Source organism: Carcharodon carcharias, chromosome X (assembly GCF_017639515.1).
Source record: "Carcharodon carcharias isolate sCarCar2 chromosome X, sCarCar2.pri, whole genome shotgun sequence".
Taxonomy (NCBI): domain Eukaryota; kingdom Metazoa; phylum Chordata; class Chondrichthyes; order Lamniformes; family Lamnidae; genus Carcharodon; species Carcharodon carcharias.
In genome coordinates this window covers 27517132-27532969 of record NC_054507.1, presented here as the reverse complement: position 1 = coordinate 27532969, position 15838 = coordinate 27517132, and the positions used below count along the sequence as shown (strand labels likewise).

At 59.3% G+C, this 15838-nt stretch overlaps 1 protein-coding gene across 1 annotated transcript in view; it reads left to right on the top strand.

Moving 5' to 3' along the window:
• Nucleotides 1–15838, top strand: part of LOC121273234 (low-density lipoprotein receptor-related protein 1-like) — a 428870-nt gene that overhangs the window by 267690 nt on the left and 145342 nt on the right. Inside the window, exons 36-41 of the mRNA XM_041180254.1 lie at nt 216–347; nt 2121–2255; nt 4513–4642; nt 8177–8303; nt 9455–9606; nt 14878–15002. Of these exons, the coding sequence (XP_041036188.1) occupies nt 216–347; nt 2121–2255; nt 4513–4642; nt 8177–8303; nt 9455–9606; nt 14878–15002 (801 nt within the window). The remainder of the gene's footprint in view (nt 1–215; nt 348–2120; nt 2256–4512; nt 4643–8176; nt 8304–9454; nt 9607–14877; nt 15003–15838) is intronic.

Here is a 15838-nt window from a genome sequence, read left to right as displayed (position 1 = left end):
ATGATAGAGATGGGGGGGCGGGGTGGGGGGGGTGGGGGGTGGTGGGTAGTGCGCTGGGGTCTGAAGCTGACAGAGACTGAATGTTTGGGGGGTGGGGTGCCCCATCGAGCGCCCGGGCAGGGTTGTTGAGGAGCGGGTCGGAACGTTCTCGCAAGCCTGTCTTTAACGTCTGACGGTTGTCCGGTTACTCACTTCTCTCCCCTTCCTCCTCCCAGGTGTGGGCTCGTTCCTCCTGTACTCGGTCCACGAGGGAATACGTGGAATCCCCCTGGACCCCAACGACAAATCCGACGCCCTCGTCCCCGTCTCGGGCACCTCGCTGGCCGTGGGCATCGACTTCCACGCGGGTAAGCGGGCCGAGCGGGTGTTGGAAACGCGCGCGCCGCTGGCAAGGCTGCACCACACCGTGAACCGGGGGTTGGGGGGAGGGGGTCAATCGGCTAGAGTCGCTCGCCAGTCCGAAATCTGCTCCCCCCCCCCCACCCCTCCCCTCGCTGCTCCCTCCCCTCCCCTCGCTGCTCCCTCCCCTCCCCTCCCCTCGCTGCTCCCCCCCACTCCCCTCGCTGCTCCCCCCCACTCCCCTCGCTGCTCCCCCCCACTCCCCTCGCTGCTCCCCCCCACTCCCCTCGCTGCTCCCCCCCACTCCCCTCGCTGCTCCCCCCACTCCCTCGCTGCTCCCCCCCACTCCCCTCGCTGCTCCCCCCCACTCCCCTCGCTGCTCCCCCCTCCCCTCGCTGCTCCCCCCTCCCCTCGCTGCTTCCCCCTCCCCTCGCTGCTCCCCCCCACTCCCCTCGCTGCTCCCCCCCACTCCCCTCGCTGCTCCCCCCCACTCCCCTCGCTGCTCCCCCCCACTCCCCTCGCTGCTCCCCCCCACTCCCCTCGCTGCTCCCCCCCACTCCCCTCGCTGCTCCCCCCCACTCCCCTCGCTTCTCCCCCCCACTCCCCTCGCTTCTCCCCCCCACTCCCCTCGCTTCTCCCCCCCACTCCCCTCGCTTCTCCCCCCCACTCCCCTCGCTTCTCCCCCCCACTCCCCTCGCTTCTCCCCCCCCACTCCCCTCGCTTCTCCCCCCCACTCCCCTCGCTTCTCCCCCCCACTCCCCTCGCTTCTCCCCCCCACTCCCCTCGCTTCTCCCCCCCACTCCCCTCGCTTCTCCCCCCCACTCCCCTCGCTTCTCCCCCCCACTCCCCTCGCTTCTCCCCCCCACTCCCCTCGCTTCTCCCCCCCCACTCCCCTCGCTTCTCCCCCCCACTCCCCTCGCTTCTCCCCCCCACTCCCCTCGCTTCTCCCCCCCACTCCCCTCGCTGCTCCCCCCCCACTCCCCTCGCTGCTCCCCCCCCACTCCCCTCGCTTCTCCCCCCCACTCCCCTCGCTTCTCCCCCCCACTCCCCTCGCTTCTCCCCCCCACTCCCCTCGCTTCTCCCCCCCCACTCCCCTCGCTTCTCCCCCCCACTCCCCTCGCTTCTCCCCCCCCACTCCCCTCGCTTCTCCCCCCCACTCCCCTCGCTTCTCCCCCCCACTCCCCTCGCTTCTCCCCCCCACTCCCCTCGCTTCTCCCCCCCACTCCCCTCGCTTCTCCCCCCCACTCCCCTCGCTTCTCCCCCCCACTCCCCTCGCTTCTCCCCCCCACTCCCCTCGCTTCTCCCCCCCACTCCCCTCGCTTCTCCCCCCCACTCCCCTCGCTTCTCCCCCCCACTCCCCTCGCTTCTCCCCCCCACTCCCCTCGCTTCTCCCCCCCACTCCCCTCGCTTCTCCCCCCCACTCCCCTCGCTTCTCCCCCCCACTCCCCTCGCTTCTCCCCCCCACTCCCCTCGCTTCTGCCCCCCACTCCCCTCGCTTCACCCCCCCACTCCCCTCGCTGCTCCCCCCCCACGTCCCCTCTCTGCTCCCCCCCCCACGTCCCCTCTCTGCTCCCCCCCCACGTCCCCTCTCTGCTCCCCCCCCACGTCCCCTCTCTGCTCCCCCCTGCCCTCCTTCCCCACCTCGCTGATTCCTGCGTGTGTGATCTCCCTGAGCTGACACCCGTGCGGGACCCTGGGAGCGCCGCTGGTTCTGTTACAGGTGATTTCTGACCCCCTGCCTCACCTTCCGCCCCCCCCACCCCCTTGATTTGGTCTTGCAGAGAACGACACCATCTATTGGGTGGACATGGGGCTGAGCACCATCAGCAGGGCCAAGCGGGATCAGACCTGGAGGGAGGACGTTGTCACTAACGGAATCGGACGGGTGGAGGGGATCGCCGTCGATTGGATTGCAGGTGAGTATGGGCACCACGGTCAGGGTGGGTGGGTGGGTTAGTGGGTGCTGAGCTGTCAGAGAAAGACAGGAGTGTGATGGAACACTAGTCACTAACCATCGCCCCCTTGACATTCAATGGCATCACCATCACTGAATCCCCCCAACTATCAACATCCGGGGGGTTACCATTGACCAGAAACTGAACTGGGACCAGCCATATAAACACTGTGGCAACAAGAGCAGGTGAGAGAGGCTGGGAATCCTGCGGAGAGTCACTCACCTCCTGACACCCCCCCCCACCCCCACGCAAAGCCTGTCCGCCATCTACAAGGCACAAGTCAGGAGTGGGATGGGACACTCCCCACTCGCCTGGATGAGTGCGGCTCCCCAGAACACTCGAGAAGCTCGACACGGTCCAGGACAAAGCAGCCCCCTGCTCGACGGGGCACCCCATCCACAAACATTCACTCCCTCCACCACCACCACCACCGATGCACAGGGGCAGCAGTGTGTGTACCATCTACAAGATGCACTGCAGCAACTCACCAAGGGCTCCTTCGATAGCGCCGCCGAAACCCACCACCTCTACCATCTAGAAGGACGAGGGCAGCAGACACATGGGGAGCACCACCACCTGCAAGTTCCCCTCCCGAGCCACTCACCATCCCGACTTGGGAATATATCGGCCGTTCCTTCACTGGCGCCGGGTCAAAATCCTGGAACTCCCTCCCTAACAGCGCCGTGGGTGTACCTACACCACATGGACAAAATCCTGGAACTCCCTCCCTAACAGTGCAGTGGGTGTACCTACACCACACGGGACAAAATCCTGGAACTCCCTCCCTAACAGCGCTGTGGGTGTACCTACACCACACGGGGACTGCAACGGTTCAAGAAGGTGGCTCACCCCCCATCTTCTCAACGGCCACTGCCTGAGAATGTGGTGGAGACAGGTTCTATCGAGTGGTTACGATCTGGAATGTGCTGCCTGGGAGTGTGGTGGAGCCAGGGTCAATCGAGGCATTAGGGTCTGGAATGCGCTGCCTGAGAGTGTGGTGGAGACAGGGTCAATCGAGGCGTTAGGGTCTGGAATGAGCTGCCTGAGAGTGTGGTGGAGACAGTGTCAATTGAGGCATTAGGATCTGGAATGTGCTGCCTGAGAGTGTGGTGGAGACAGGTTCAATCGAGGCGTTAGGATCTGGAATGTGCTGCCTGAGGGTGTGGTGGAGACAGGGTCAATCGAGGCGTTAGGGTCTGGAATGTGCTGCCTGAGAGTGTGGTGGAGGCAGGTTCAATCGAGGCGTTAGGGTCTGGAATGCGCTGCCTGAGAGTGTGGGGGAGACAGGGTCAATAGAGGCATTAGGGTCTGGAATGCGTGATCCGGCCATCTTGTAGACTGTGTGTTGTATACCCTATTTTGGGATGGTGTCCCTTCTCCTTCCTTGCTCCGCACACATACCTCCTAGTGGTTGTGTCGAGAGATGGTGGCAAAGGGAGGAAGAGTCTGAGTTTTCCAACCAAGAGCAGATGATCAGAGACTTTTAAGCTTCTCAGGAAGTGGCTCCACTTGTACAGGGGGTCGGCGAGACTACATCTGGAGCAGTGTGATCAGTTCTGGTCTCCGTATTTAAGGAAGGATAGACTCACGTTGGAGATGCTTCAGTGAAGGGTCACTAGATGGGTCCCTGGGATGAGGTGGGTTGGGGGTGGGGTGTCCGATGATGAGGGGGCTGAGTAAACTGGGCCGATATTCTCTGGAGTTTGGAAGAACGAGAGGCGATCCCATCGAGACCTACAAGATCCTGAAGGGGGTTTGACCGGGTGGACACTGAGAGATCGTTCCCGCTGGTTGGGGCGGGGGGGAATCTAAAATACGGAGTGGGGGGTGAGAGAGAGAGAGAGGGGAGCACAGTCTCAGGATAAGGGGCCGGTGGTTTAGGACTGAGACGAGGAGAAATGTCTTCGCTCAAGGGGCTGTGAATCTGTGGAATTCTGCAGCCCAGAGGGTTGTGGATGCTCCATTGGGGAAGACATTTAAGGCCGGGGTAGACGGATATTTGGGGTCTCGGGGAAGCGAGGGACACGGGGAGCGGGTGGGGGAAGTGGAGCCGATGCGGCTCTGGCGTAACCGAGCGCAGAGCTCCGCTCGGTGGGGAGGTGGAGGAGGGGGGGGTTTCTGAAGAATGTGGTTGTCGCCGGTCTCCGTGTAATCTCTCTTTTCCTTTCGTTCCCCTCCCCACCCCCCCACCCCCAACCCCCACCACCGAAACGACCAGGCAACATATACTGGACGGACCAAGGATTCGATGTCATCGAGGTGGCCAGACTGAACGGTTCCTTCCGATACGTCGTCATCTCCCAGGGTCTGGACAAGCCCCGAGCCATCACCGTCCACCCGAAGAAAGGGTAACGTCCAGCAAAGCCTCCGGCCGCCAGAAACAGTCTTTTCCCGCCCCCCACCACCTCCCTTAACCTTCTCTGCTCTAAGGAGAACAATCCCAGTCCCTCCAGGTGAACTGAAGTCCCCTCATCTTCGCGCACCCCCCCCCCCCCAACAAAGGTCACGTTCTGCTAAATCTCCCTGCAAATTTACCCCCTTCAAGCATTTACCCGATTCCCCCCTGTTTTGAAAGCTCCTATTGAATCTGCTTCCACCGCCCTTTCAGGCAGCGCCTTCCAGACCCTAACGCCTCGATTGACCCTGTCTCCACCGCCCTTTCAGGCAGCGCCTTCCAGACCCTAACGCCTCGATTGACCCTGTCTCCACCGCCCTTTCAGGCAGCGCCTTCCAGACCCTAACGCCTCGATTGACCCTGTCTCCACCGCCCTTTCAGGCAGCGCCTTCCAGACCCTAACGCCTCGATTGACCCTGTCTCCACCGCCCTTTCAGGCAGCGCCTTCCAGACCCTAACGCCTCGATTGACCCTGTCTCCACCGCCCTTTCAGGCAGCGCCTTCCAGACCCTAACGCCTCGATTGACCCTGTCTCCACCGCCCTTTCAGGCAGCGCCTTCCAGACCCTAACGCCTCGATTGACCCAGACTCCACCGCCCTTTCAGGCAGCGCCTTCCAGACCCTAACCACCCGATTGACCCTGTCTCCAGCACACTCTCAGACAGCGCCTTCCAGACCCTAACGCCTCGATTGACCCAGACTCCACCGCCCTTTCAGGCAGCGCCTTCCAGACCCTAACGCCTCGATTGACCCAGACTCCACCACACTCTCAGACAGCGCCTTCCAGACCCTAACGCCTCGATTGACCCAGACTCCACCACACTCTCAGACAGCGCCTTCCAGACCCTAACGCCTCGATTGACCCAGACTCCACCACACTCTCAGGCAGCGCCTTCCAGACCCTAACGCCTCGATTGACCCAGACTCCACCACACTCTCAGGAAGCGCATTTCAGACCCTAATGCCTCGATTGACCCTGTCTCCCCCACACTCTCAGGCAGCGCATTCCAGACCCTAATGCCTCGATTGAACCTGCCTCCACCACAATCTCAGGCAGCGCATTCCAGATCCTGACGCCTCGATTGTCCCTGTCTCCACCACACTCTCAGACAGCGTATTCCAGACCCTAAGAAGCCTCGATTGACCCTGTCTCCACCACACTCTCAGACAGCGTATTCCAGACCCTAAGAAGCCTTGATTGACCCTGTCTCCACCACACTCTCAGACAGCGTATTCCAGACCCTAAGAAGCCTCGATTGTCCCTGTCTCCACCACACTCTCAGACAGCATATTCCAGACCCTAAGAAGCCTCGATTGACCCTGTCTCCACCACACTCTCAGGCAGCGCATTCCAGACCCTAACCACTCGATTGACCCTGTCTCCACTACACTCTCAGGCAGCGCATTCCAGATCCTAACGCCTCGATTGACCCAGACTCCACCACACTCTCAGGCAGTGCATTCCAGACCCTAGCCGCTCGATTGACCCTGTCTCCACCACACTCTCAGGCAGCGCATTCCAGATCCTAACCACTCGCTGTGTGAGAAAGTTTCTCCTCGAGTCTCCATTGCTTCTTGTACCAATCGCCTTAAATCTGTGTCCCTTTGGTTCATGATCCTTCCCCCAATGGGAACAGCCTCTCCCTGTCCGCTCTGTCCCAGACCCCTCCTGATTTTGAACGCCTCGATCAAATCTCCCCTCGACCTTCTCTTCTCCGAGAAGGGTCCCAGCGTCTCCAATCTGTCCACGTCACTGAAGTTCCTCATCCCTGGAACCAGTCTCGTCAATCTTTTCCACACACTCTATCCAACGTGTTCACATCCTTCCTAAAGTGCGGGGCCCAGAACTGGACACAATACTCCAGCTGGGGCTGAACCAGTGTTTTATACAGGTTTAACATAACCTCCTTGCTCTTGTACCCTGTACCCCTGTTAATAAAGCCCAGGATTCCGAATTCTTTATTAACCGCTCTCTCCATCTGTCCTGCAATGATTTATCCACATATACACCCAGGTCCCTCTGCTCCTGCACCTCCTTTAGAATTGTACCCTTTGTTTTAGGTTGTCTCTTCACATTCCACCAACCAAAGTCAATGATGTTTCTCTCATTGCATTTGAGTTGCGTGATGAGTATTGGAGGGGTCTTTGCCCCTCGGTTCCCTGTGCAGTTTTCTTTGTTTTGACCTGCCTCCTGTGAATCCCTTGGGAATGTTTACCATGTGATTGTGGTGAGGCTGCTTTGTGCCTCTTTGCCTCCGTCCCCACCCTCAGGGTACCCCACGGATACCCTGACCACCACTGCCCCGCTGGGTTGACTGTCTGGGAGGCAGGCATCACCACTGACCAGAACCGGACCGGCCATGTAAATCCTGTGGAGGTCAGAGGCTGGGAATCCTGCAGAGAGTCACTCACCTCCTGACTCCCCACCCCCCCACCCCCCACCCCCACCCCCGCCAAAGGCTGTCCACCATCTACAAGGCACAAGTCAGGGACACTACCCACTTGCCTGGATGAGTGCGGCTCCCACAACACTCGAGAAGCTCGACACCGTCCAGGACAAAGCAGCCCCCGCTCGAAGGGGCACTCCATCCACAAACATTCACTCCCTCCACCACCACCATCGACGCACAGGGGCAGCAGTGTGTGTACCATCTACAAGATGCACTGCAGCAACTTGCCAAGGGCTCCTTCGACAGCGCCGCCCAAACCCACGACCTCTACCATCTAGAAGGACGAGGGCAGCAGACGCACGGGGAACACCACCACCTGCAAGTTCCCCCTCCCGAGCCGCTCACCATCCCGACTTGGGAATATATCGGCCATTCCTTCACTGTCGCCGGGGACAAAATCCTGGAACTTCCTCCCTAACAGCGCCGTGGGTGTACCTACACCACACGGACAAAATCCTGGAACTCCCTCCCTAACAGCGCCGTGGGTGTACCTACACCACACAGGGACAAAATCCTGGAACTCCCTCCCTAACAGCGCCGTGGGTGTACCTACACCACACACGGGGACTGCAGCGGTTTAAGAAGGCGGCTCACCCCCTCCCCCTCCCCCCCCCCCACCTTCTCAAGGGGCAATTAGGGATGGGCAGTAAATGCTGCTTTAACCAGCGACACCCACATCCCATCAAATAAACAAAAATGGAAAACCACACGCATCCGCACACAGACACACACATGCACACACGTGAACACAGGCACACGCTCATGCACACACACATGCACCCGTGCACACAGACAGACGCATACACACACACAGGCGCACACGCACATACACACACATGCACCCGCGCGCACACATACAGACACGCACACATGCACATGCGTGCACACATATGCACACGCACATACACAGACACACACACATGCACACGCGTACACACACAGACGCGCACACACACACACACACACACACACACACACCCACATGAACTCTGCTCGCAGACTAACGGATGCTGTGTTATTCTTGTTTTTATGTGTAGCTACCTCTTCTGGACGGAGTGGGGACAGTATCCTCGGATCGAGAGGTCCCTCCTCGATGGGACGGAGAGGCTGGTGCTGGTGAACGCCAGTATCAGTTGGCCGAATGGGATATCGATTGACTACCCAGTGAGTATGGTTTCAGTTTCCTGAGCCTGTGTTTGTCTGCCCGAATGGATGGTGTTGCCAAGGGACGGCTCGTCTCCGTCTTCAATGGGAAACCCCTTATTCTGAAACTGTGTTCCCCTCCCCCCCTCGTTCTAGATTCCCCCACGAGGGGGGAGGGGGAACATCCTGTCAGCATCCACCCTGTCAAGCCCCCCCCCCCCCCACAACAACCCCTCCTCTCAGAATCTGACCTGTTTCAATAAGATCACCTCTCGTTCTCCTAAACTCCCAACGGGTCCAGGGCCCAACCTGCTCAACCTTTCCCCGTGAGACAAACCCCCCTTCGTCCCAGGGATCAGCCAAGCGAACCTTCTCCGACCGGCCCCCGATGCCAGTCCATCCTTCATCAGGTGCCTCACCGAAATCTAGGTAGACGACATCCACTGCGCTCCCCTCATCGATCCTCCTCGGAGCGAGGGAAGTCTCCCGGGATGACTCAGTCCCACCTCGGGGAGCATCCGCCCACCGGGGTTCGATGGGCAAGGTTGGTGAGGTGGTCCCAGGAGCTGTCTTGCCCGCCCGTCAACATGGGCTGGAGTCGGAATCAAATCCGTGGCTCGGAAGTGGATCCAGTGGTGGTTGTCTGCGCCGCGCCCCCTGTTCCTGAGCCACTGACTCCGTCCCTCCCCCTGGGGCAACTCTCCGAGGCTGAACCACGCTGCTCGCCACCACCTCTGGTGTTGTGCCTAAGCCCCAGGGCAGCTCCCGACCACAGAGCAGCTCCCCTTGGTAAGACCCCCGCGGATCACCACCTGACGTGTTGAGGGGGCTGAATGGCCTCCTCCTGTTCCTGTGTAACAGGCTCGGGGAGAGGGGCTGAATGGCCTCCTCCTGTTCCTGTGTAACAGGCTCGAGGAGGGTGAGGGGCTGAATTGCCTCCTCCTGTTCCTGTGTAACAGGCTCGAGGAGGAGGGGCTGAATGTTCTCCTCCTGTTCCTGTGTAACAGGCTCGAGGAGGGTGAGGGGCTGAATGGCCTCCTCCTGTTCCTGTGTAACAGGCTCGAGGAAAGGGGCTGAATGGCCTCCTCCTGCTCCTAATGTCGCAGAGAGTTTGTCTTTGGGAAGATTGAGAGACTGATGGAGCGACCTCCTTCAAACCTTTACAATAACAGGAAGGGAAGCTGTACTGGTGCGATGCAAGGACAGACAAGATCGAACGGATTGATGTGGAGACCGGAGAGAACCGCGAGCTCGTCCTGTCCAGCAACAACATGGACATGTTCTCCGTCTCTGTCTTTGAGGATTATATATACTGGAGTGACAGGTAAGACCTCCCTATCTCTGTAACCTACTCCAGTCCCCTACACCCCTCCCTATCTCTGTAACCTCCTCCAGTCCCTGCACACCTCCCTATCTCTGTAACCTCCTCCAGCCCCCTACACCCCTCCCTATCTCTGTAACCTCCTCCAGTCCCCTACACCCCTCCCTATCTCTGTAACCTCCTCCAGTCCCCTACACCCCTCCCTATCTCTGTAACCTCCTCCAGCCCCTACAACCCTCCCTATCTCTGTAACCTCCTCCAGACCCTACAACCCTCCGTATCTCTGTAACCTCCTGCAGCCCCTACACCCCTCCCTATCTCTGTAACTCCTCCAGTCCCTACACCCCTCCCTATCTCTGTAACCTCCAGCCCCTACAACCCTCCCTATCTCTGTAAACTCCTCCAGTCCCCTGTAACCCTCCCTATCTCTGTAACCTCCTCCAGCCACTACAACCCTCCCTATCTCTGTAACCTCCTCCATCCCCTACACCCCTCCCTATCTCTGTAACCTCCTCCAGCCCCTACAACCCTCCCTATCTCTGTAACCTCCTCCAGCCGCTACACCCCTCCCTATCTCTGTAACCTCCTCCAGTCCCTACACCCCTCCCTATCTCTGTAACCTCCTCCAGCCCCTACACCCCTCCCTATTTCTGTAACCTCCTCCGTCCCAGCCTCTTGCATATTGAGAAGTGGTCCCCGGGGAGTGTGTCAGTATTTACAGGGTGTCCCCGGGGCGCGTGTCAGTATTTACAAGGGGTCCCCGGGGAGTGTGTCAGTATTTACAGGGGGTCTCCGGGGAGTATGTCAGTATTTACAGGGGGTCCCCGGGGAGTGTGTCAGTATTTACAGGGGGTCCCCGGGGAGTGTGTCAGTACTTACAGCGGGGTCCCCGGTGAGTGTGTCAGTATTTACAGGGGGATCCCCGGGGAGTGTGTCAGTATTTACAGGGGGGCCCCCGGGGAGTGTGTCAGTATTTACAGGGGGTCCCCGGGGAGTGTGTCAGTATTTACAGGGTGTCTCCGGGGTGTGTTTCAGTAGTTACGGGGTGTCTCCGGGGAGTGGGTCGGTATTTACAGGGTGTCTCCGGGATGTGTTTCAGTAGTTACAGGGTGTCTCCGGGGGGTGTTTCAGTATTTACCAGGTGTCTCCGGGGTGTGTTTCAGTAGTTACAGGGTGTCTCCGGGGAGTGTTTCAGTATTTGCAGGGGGTCCCCGGGTAGTGTGTCAGTATTTACAGGGGGTCCCCGGTGTGTGTGTCGGTATTTACAGTGGGTCCCCGGGGAGTGTGTCAGTATTTACAAGGGGTCCCTGGGGAGTGTGTCAGTATTTACAGGGGTCCCCGGGGAGTGTGTCAGTATTTACAGGGGGTCCCTGGGGAGTGTGTCAGTATTTACAGGGGCTCCCCGGGGAGTGTGTCAGTATTTACAGGGGCTCCCCGGGGAGTGTGTCAGTATTTACAGGGGGTCCCCGGGGAGTGTGTCAGTATTTACAGGGGGTCCCCGGGGAGTGTGTCAGTATTTACAGGGGGTCCCCGGGGAGTGTGTCAGTATTTACAGGGGGTCCCCGGGGAGTGTGTCAGTATTTACAGTGTGTCCGCGGGGAGTGTGTCAGTGTTTACAGGGCGGTCCCCGAGGAGTGTGTCAGTATTTACAGGGGGACCCCGGGGAGTGGGAGTGTGTCAGTATTTACAGCGGGGGTACCCGGGGAGTGTGTCAGTGTTTACAGGGCGGTCCCTGGGGAGTGTGCCAGTATTTACAGGGTGTGTCAGTATTTACAGGGAGGTCTCCGGGGAGTGTGTCAATATTTACAGGGGACCCCGGGGTGTGTGTCAGTATTTACAGGGGGACCCCGGGGTGTGTGTCAGTATTTACTGGGGATCCCCGGGGTGTGTGGGAAATGGGTTGTCAGTATTTACAGGGGGTCCCCAGGGAGTGTGTCAGTATTTACAAGGGGTCCCCGGGGTGTGTGTCAGTATTTACAGGGGATCCCCGGGGTGTGTGTCAGTATTTACAGGGGGTCCCCGGGGTGTGTGTCAGTATTTACAGGGGGTCCCCGGGATATGTGTCAGTATTTACAGGGGATCCCCGGGGTGTGTGTCAGTATTTACAGGGGGTCCCCGGGGTGTGTGTCAGTATTTACTGGGGATCCCCGGGGTGTGTGTCAGTATTTACAGGGGGTCTCCGGTGAGTGTGTCAGTATTTACAGGGTGTGTCCCCGGGGAGTGTGTCAGTATTTACAGGGGGTCCCCGGGGAGTGTGTCAGTATTTACAGGGTGTCCCCGGGGAGTTTGTCAGTATTTACAGGGGGGTCCCCGGGGAGTGTGTCAGTAGTTACAGGGGGGTCCCCGGGGAGTGTGTCAGTAGTTACAGGGGGGTCCCCGGGGAGTGTGTCAGTATTTATAGGGGGGTCCCCGGGGAGTGTGTCAGTATTTACAGGGGGGTCCCCGGGGAGTGTGTCAGTGTTTACAGGGGGTCTCCGGGGAGTGTGTCAGTGTTTACAGGGGGTCTCCGGAGAGTGTGTCAGTATTTACAGGTGATCCCTGGGGAGTGTGTCAGTATTTACAGGGGGGTCCCCGGGGAGTGTGTCAGTATTTACAGGGGGACCCCGGGGAGTGTGTCAATATTTACAGGGGGTCCCAGGGGAGTGTGTCAGTATTTACAGGGGGTCCCCGGGGAGTGTGTCAGTATTTACAGCGGGTCCCCGGGGAGTGTGTCACTATTTATAGGGGGGTCCCCGGGGAGTGTGCCAGTATTTACAGGGTGTGTCAGTATTTACAGGGAGGTCTCCGGGGAGTTTGTCAGTATTTACAGGGGGACCCCGGGGTGTGTGTCAGTATTTACAGGAGGACCCCGGGGAGTGTGTCAGTATGTACAGGGGGTCCCCGGGGTGTGTGTCAGTATTTACAGGGGGGTCCCCGGGGAGTGTGTCAGTGTTTACAGGGGGTTTCCGGGGAGTGTGTCAGTGTTTACAGGGGGTCTCCGGGGAGTGTGTCAGTATTTACAGGGGATCCCTGGGGAGTGTGTCAGTATTTACAGGGGGGGTCCCCGGGGAGTGTGTCAGTATTTACAGGGGGACCCCGGGGTGTGTGTCAGTATTTACAGGAGGACCCCGGGGAGTGTGTCAGTATGTACAGGGGGTCCCCGGGGTGTGTGTCAGTATTTACAGGGGGTCCCCGGGGTGTGTGTCAGTATTTACAGGGGATCCCCGGGGAGTGTGTCAGTATTTACAGGAGATCCCCGGGGTGTGTGTCAGTATTTACAGGGGATCCCCAGGGTGTGTGTCAGTATTTACAGGGGATCCCCGGGGTGTGTGTCAGTATTTACAGGGGATCCCCGGGGTGTGTGTCAGTATTTACAGTGGGTCCCCGGGGAGTGTGTCAGTATTTACAGGGGGATCCCCGGGGTGTGTGTCAGTATTTACAGTGGGTCCCCGGGGTGTGTGTCAGTATTTACAGTGGGTCCCCGGGGAGTGTGTCAGTATTTACAGGGGGATCTCCGGGGTGTGTGTCAGTATTTACTGGGGATCCCCGGGGTGTGTGGGAAATGGGTTGTCAGTATTTACAGGGGGTCCCCAGGGAGTGTGTCAGTATTTACAAGGGGTCCCCGGGGAGTGTGTCAGTATTTACAGGGGATCCCCGGGGTGTGTGTCAGTATTTACAGGGGGTCCCCGGGGTGTGTGTCAGTATTTACAGGGGGTCCCCGGGATATGTGTCAGTATTTACAGGGGATCCCCGGGGTGTGTGTCAGTATTTACAGGGGGTCCCCGGGGTGTGTGTCAGTATTTACTGGGGATCCCCGGGGTGTGTGTCAGTATTTACAGGGGGTCTCCGGTGAGTGTGTCAGTATTTACAGGGGGTGTCCCCGGGGAGTGTGTCAGTATTTACAGGGGGTCCCCGGGGAGTGTGTCAGTATTTACAGGGTGTCCCCGGGGAGTTTGTCAGTATTTACAGGGGGGTCCCCGGGGAGTGTGTCAGTAGTTACAGGGGGGTCCCCGGGGAGTGTGTCAGTAGTTACAGGGGGGTCCCCGGGGAGTGTGTCAGTATTTATAGGGGGGTCCCCGGGGAGTGTGTCAGTATTTACAGGGGGGTCCCCGGGGAGTGTGTCAGTGTTTACAGGGGGTCTCCGGGGAGTGTGTCAGTGTTTACAGGGGGTCTCCGGGGAGTGTGTCAGTATTTACAGGTGATCCCTGGGGAGTGTGTCAGTATTTACAGGGGGGTCCCCGGGGAGTGTGTCAGTATTTACAGGGGGACCCCGGGGAGTGTGTCAATATTTACAGGGGGTCCCAGGGGAGTGTGTCAGTATTTACAGGGGGTCCCCGGGGAGTGTGTCAGTATTTACAGCGGGTCCCCGGGGAGTGTATCACTATTTACAGGGGGGTCCCTGGGGAGTGTGCCAGTATTTACAGGGTGTGTCAGTATTTACAGGGAGGTCTCCGGGGAGTTTGTCAGTATTTACAGGGGGACCCCGGGGTGTGTGTCAGTATTTACAGGAGGACCCCGGGGAGTGTGTCAGTATGTACAGGGGGTCCCCGGGGTGTGTGTCAGTATGTACAGGGGGTCCCCGGGGTGTGTGTCAGTATTTACAGGGGGTTTCCGGGGAGTGTGTCAGTGTTTACAGGGGGTCTCCGGGGAGTGTGTCAGTATTTACAGGGGATCCCTGGGGAGTGTGTCAGTATTTACAGGGGGGGTCCCCGGGGAGTGTGTCAGTATTTACAGGGGGACCCCGGGGTGTGTGTCAGTATTTACAGGAGGACCCCGGGGAGTGTGTCAGTATTTACAGGGGGGTCCCCGGGGAGTGTGTCAGTATTTACAGGGGGGTCCCCGGTGAGTGTGTCAGTATTTACAGGGGGGTCCCCGGGGAGTGTGTCAGTATTTACAAGTGGGTCCCCGGGGAGTGTGTCAGTATTTACAGGGGGGTCCCCGGGGAGTGTGTCAGTATTTACAGGGGGGTCCCCGGGGAGTGTGTCAGTATTTACAGGGGGGTCCCCGGGGAGTGTGTCAGTATTTACAGGGGGGGTCCCCGGGGAGTGTGTCAGTACTTACAGGGGGTCCCCGGGGAGTGTGTCAGTATTTACAGGGGTTCCCCGGGACGTGGGTGTGTGTCAGTATTTACAGGGCGGTCCCCAGGGAGTGTGTCAGTGTTTACAGGGGGACCCCGGGGAGTGTGTCAGTATTTACAGGGGGTCCCCAGGGAGTGTGTCACTATTTACAGCTGTATGAAAGGGAGCAGCCAGAATGTGGAATTAGAGGTAAGATTTATTCATTGTGTTCGTACAGGACACACGCCAATGGCTCCATCAAAAGAGGCTCGAAGGATAATGCCACTGACTCGGTTGCCCTCAGAACTGGGATTGGCGTACAGCTGAAAGATATCAAAGTCTTCAACAGGGAGCGGCAGAAGGGTAAGAGCTGACAGTTTGAGGCACAGTTAACACCGTCCCCTGCGGGTATATTGTCTGCATACAGGATTACCAGCGGCACATCATCAAAACACCGTTCCAGGCACCGCTGGGGGGATGTGGGCTCGTCCGCTCCCCTTTGCGCTGACCCTCCCACAGTGCGGCACTCCCTCAGCGCTGACCCTCTGACAGCACGGCTCTCCCTCAGCGCTGACCCTCCGACAGTGCAGCGCTCCCTCAGCACTGACCCTCCGACAGTGCGGCGCTCCCTCAGCACTGACCCTCCGACAGTGCGGTGCTCCCTCAGCACTGACCCTCCGACAGTGCGGCGCTCCCTCAGCACTGACCCTCCGACAGTGCAGCGCTCCCTCAGCGCTGACCCTCCGACAGTGCGGCACTCCTTCAGCACTGACCCTCTGACAGCGCGGCTCTCCCTCAGCACTGACCCTCCGACAGTGCGGCGCTCCCTCAGCACTGACCCTCCGACAGCGCGGCTCTCCCTCAGCACTGACCCTCCGACAGTGCGGCACTCCTTCAGCACTGACCCTCCGACAGTGCGGCTCTCCCTCAGCACTGACCCTCCGACAGTGCGACTCTCCCTCAGAACTGACCCTCCGACAGTGTGACATTCCCTCAGCGCTGACCCTCCAACAGCGCGGCGCTCCCTCAGCACTGACCCTCCGATAGTGCGGCGCTCCCTAATGACTGGGCCAGGAGTGACAGTCCTACAATGGCTCAACACAGAAGGAGGCCCATCAACATTCGAGCCTCCCGAACGTCCCCCTTCCCCGTATGCGCTGGGGTCAAGGGGTGGAAAGGGGGGGGTCACAGGCTGCGCT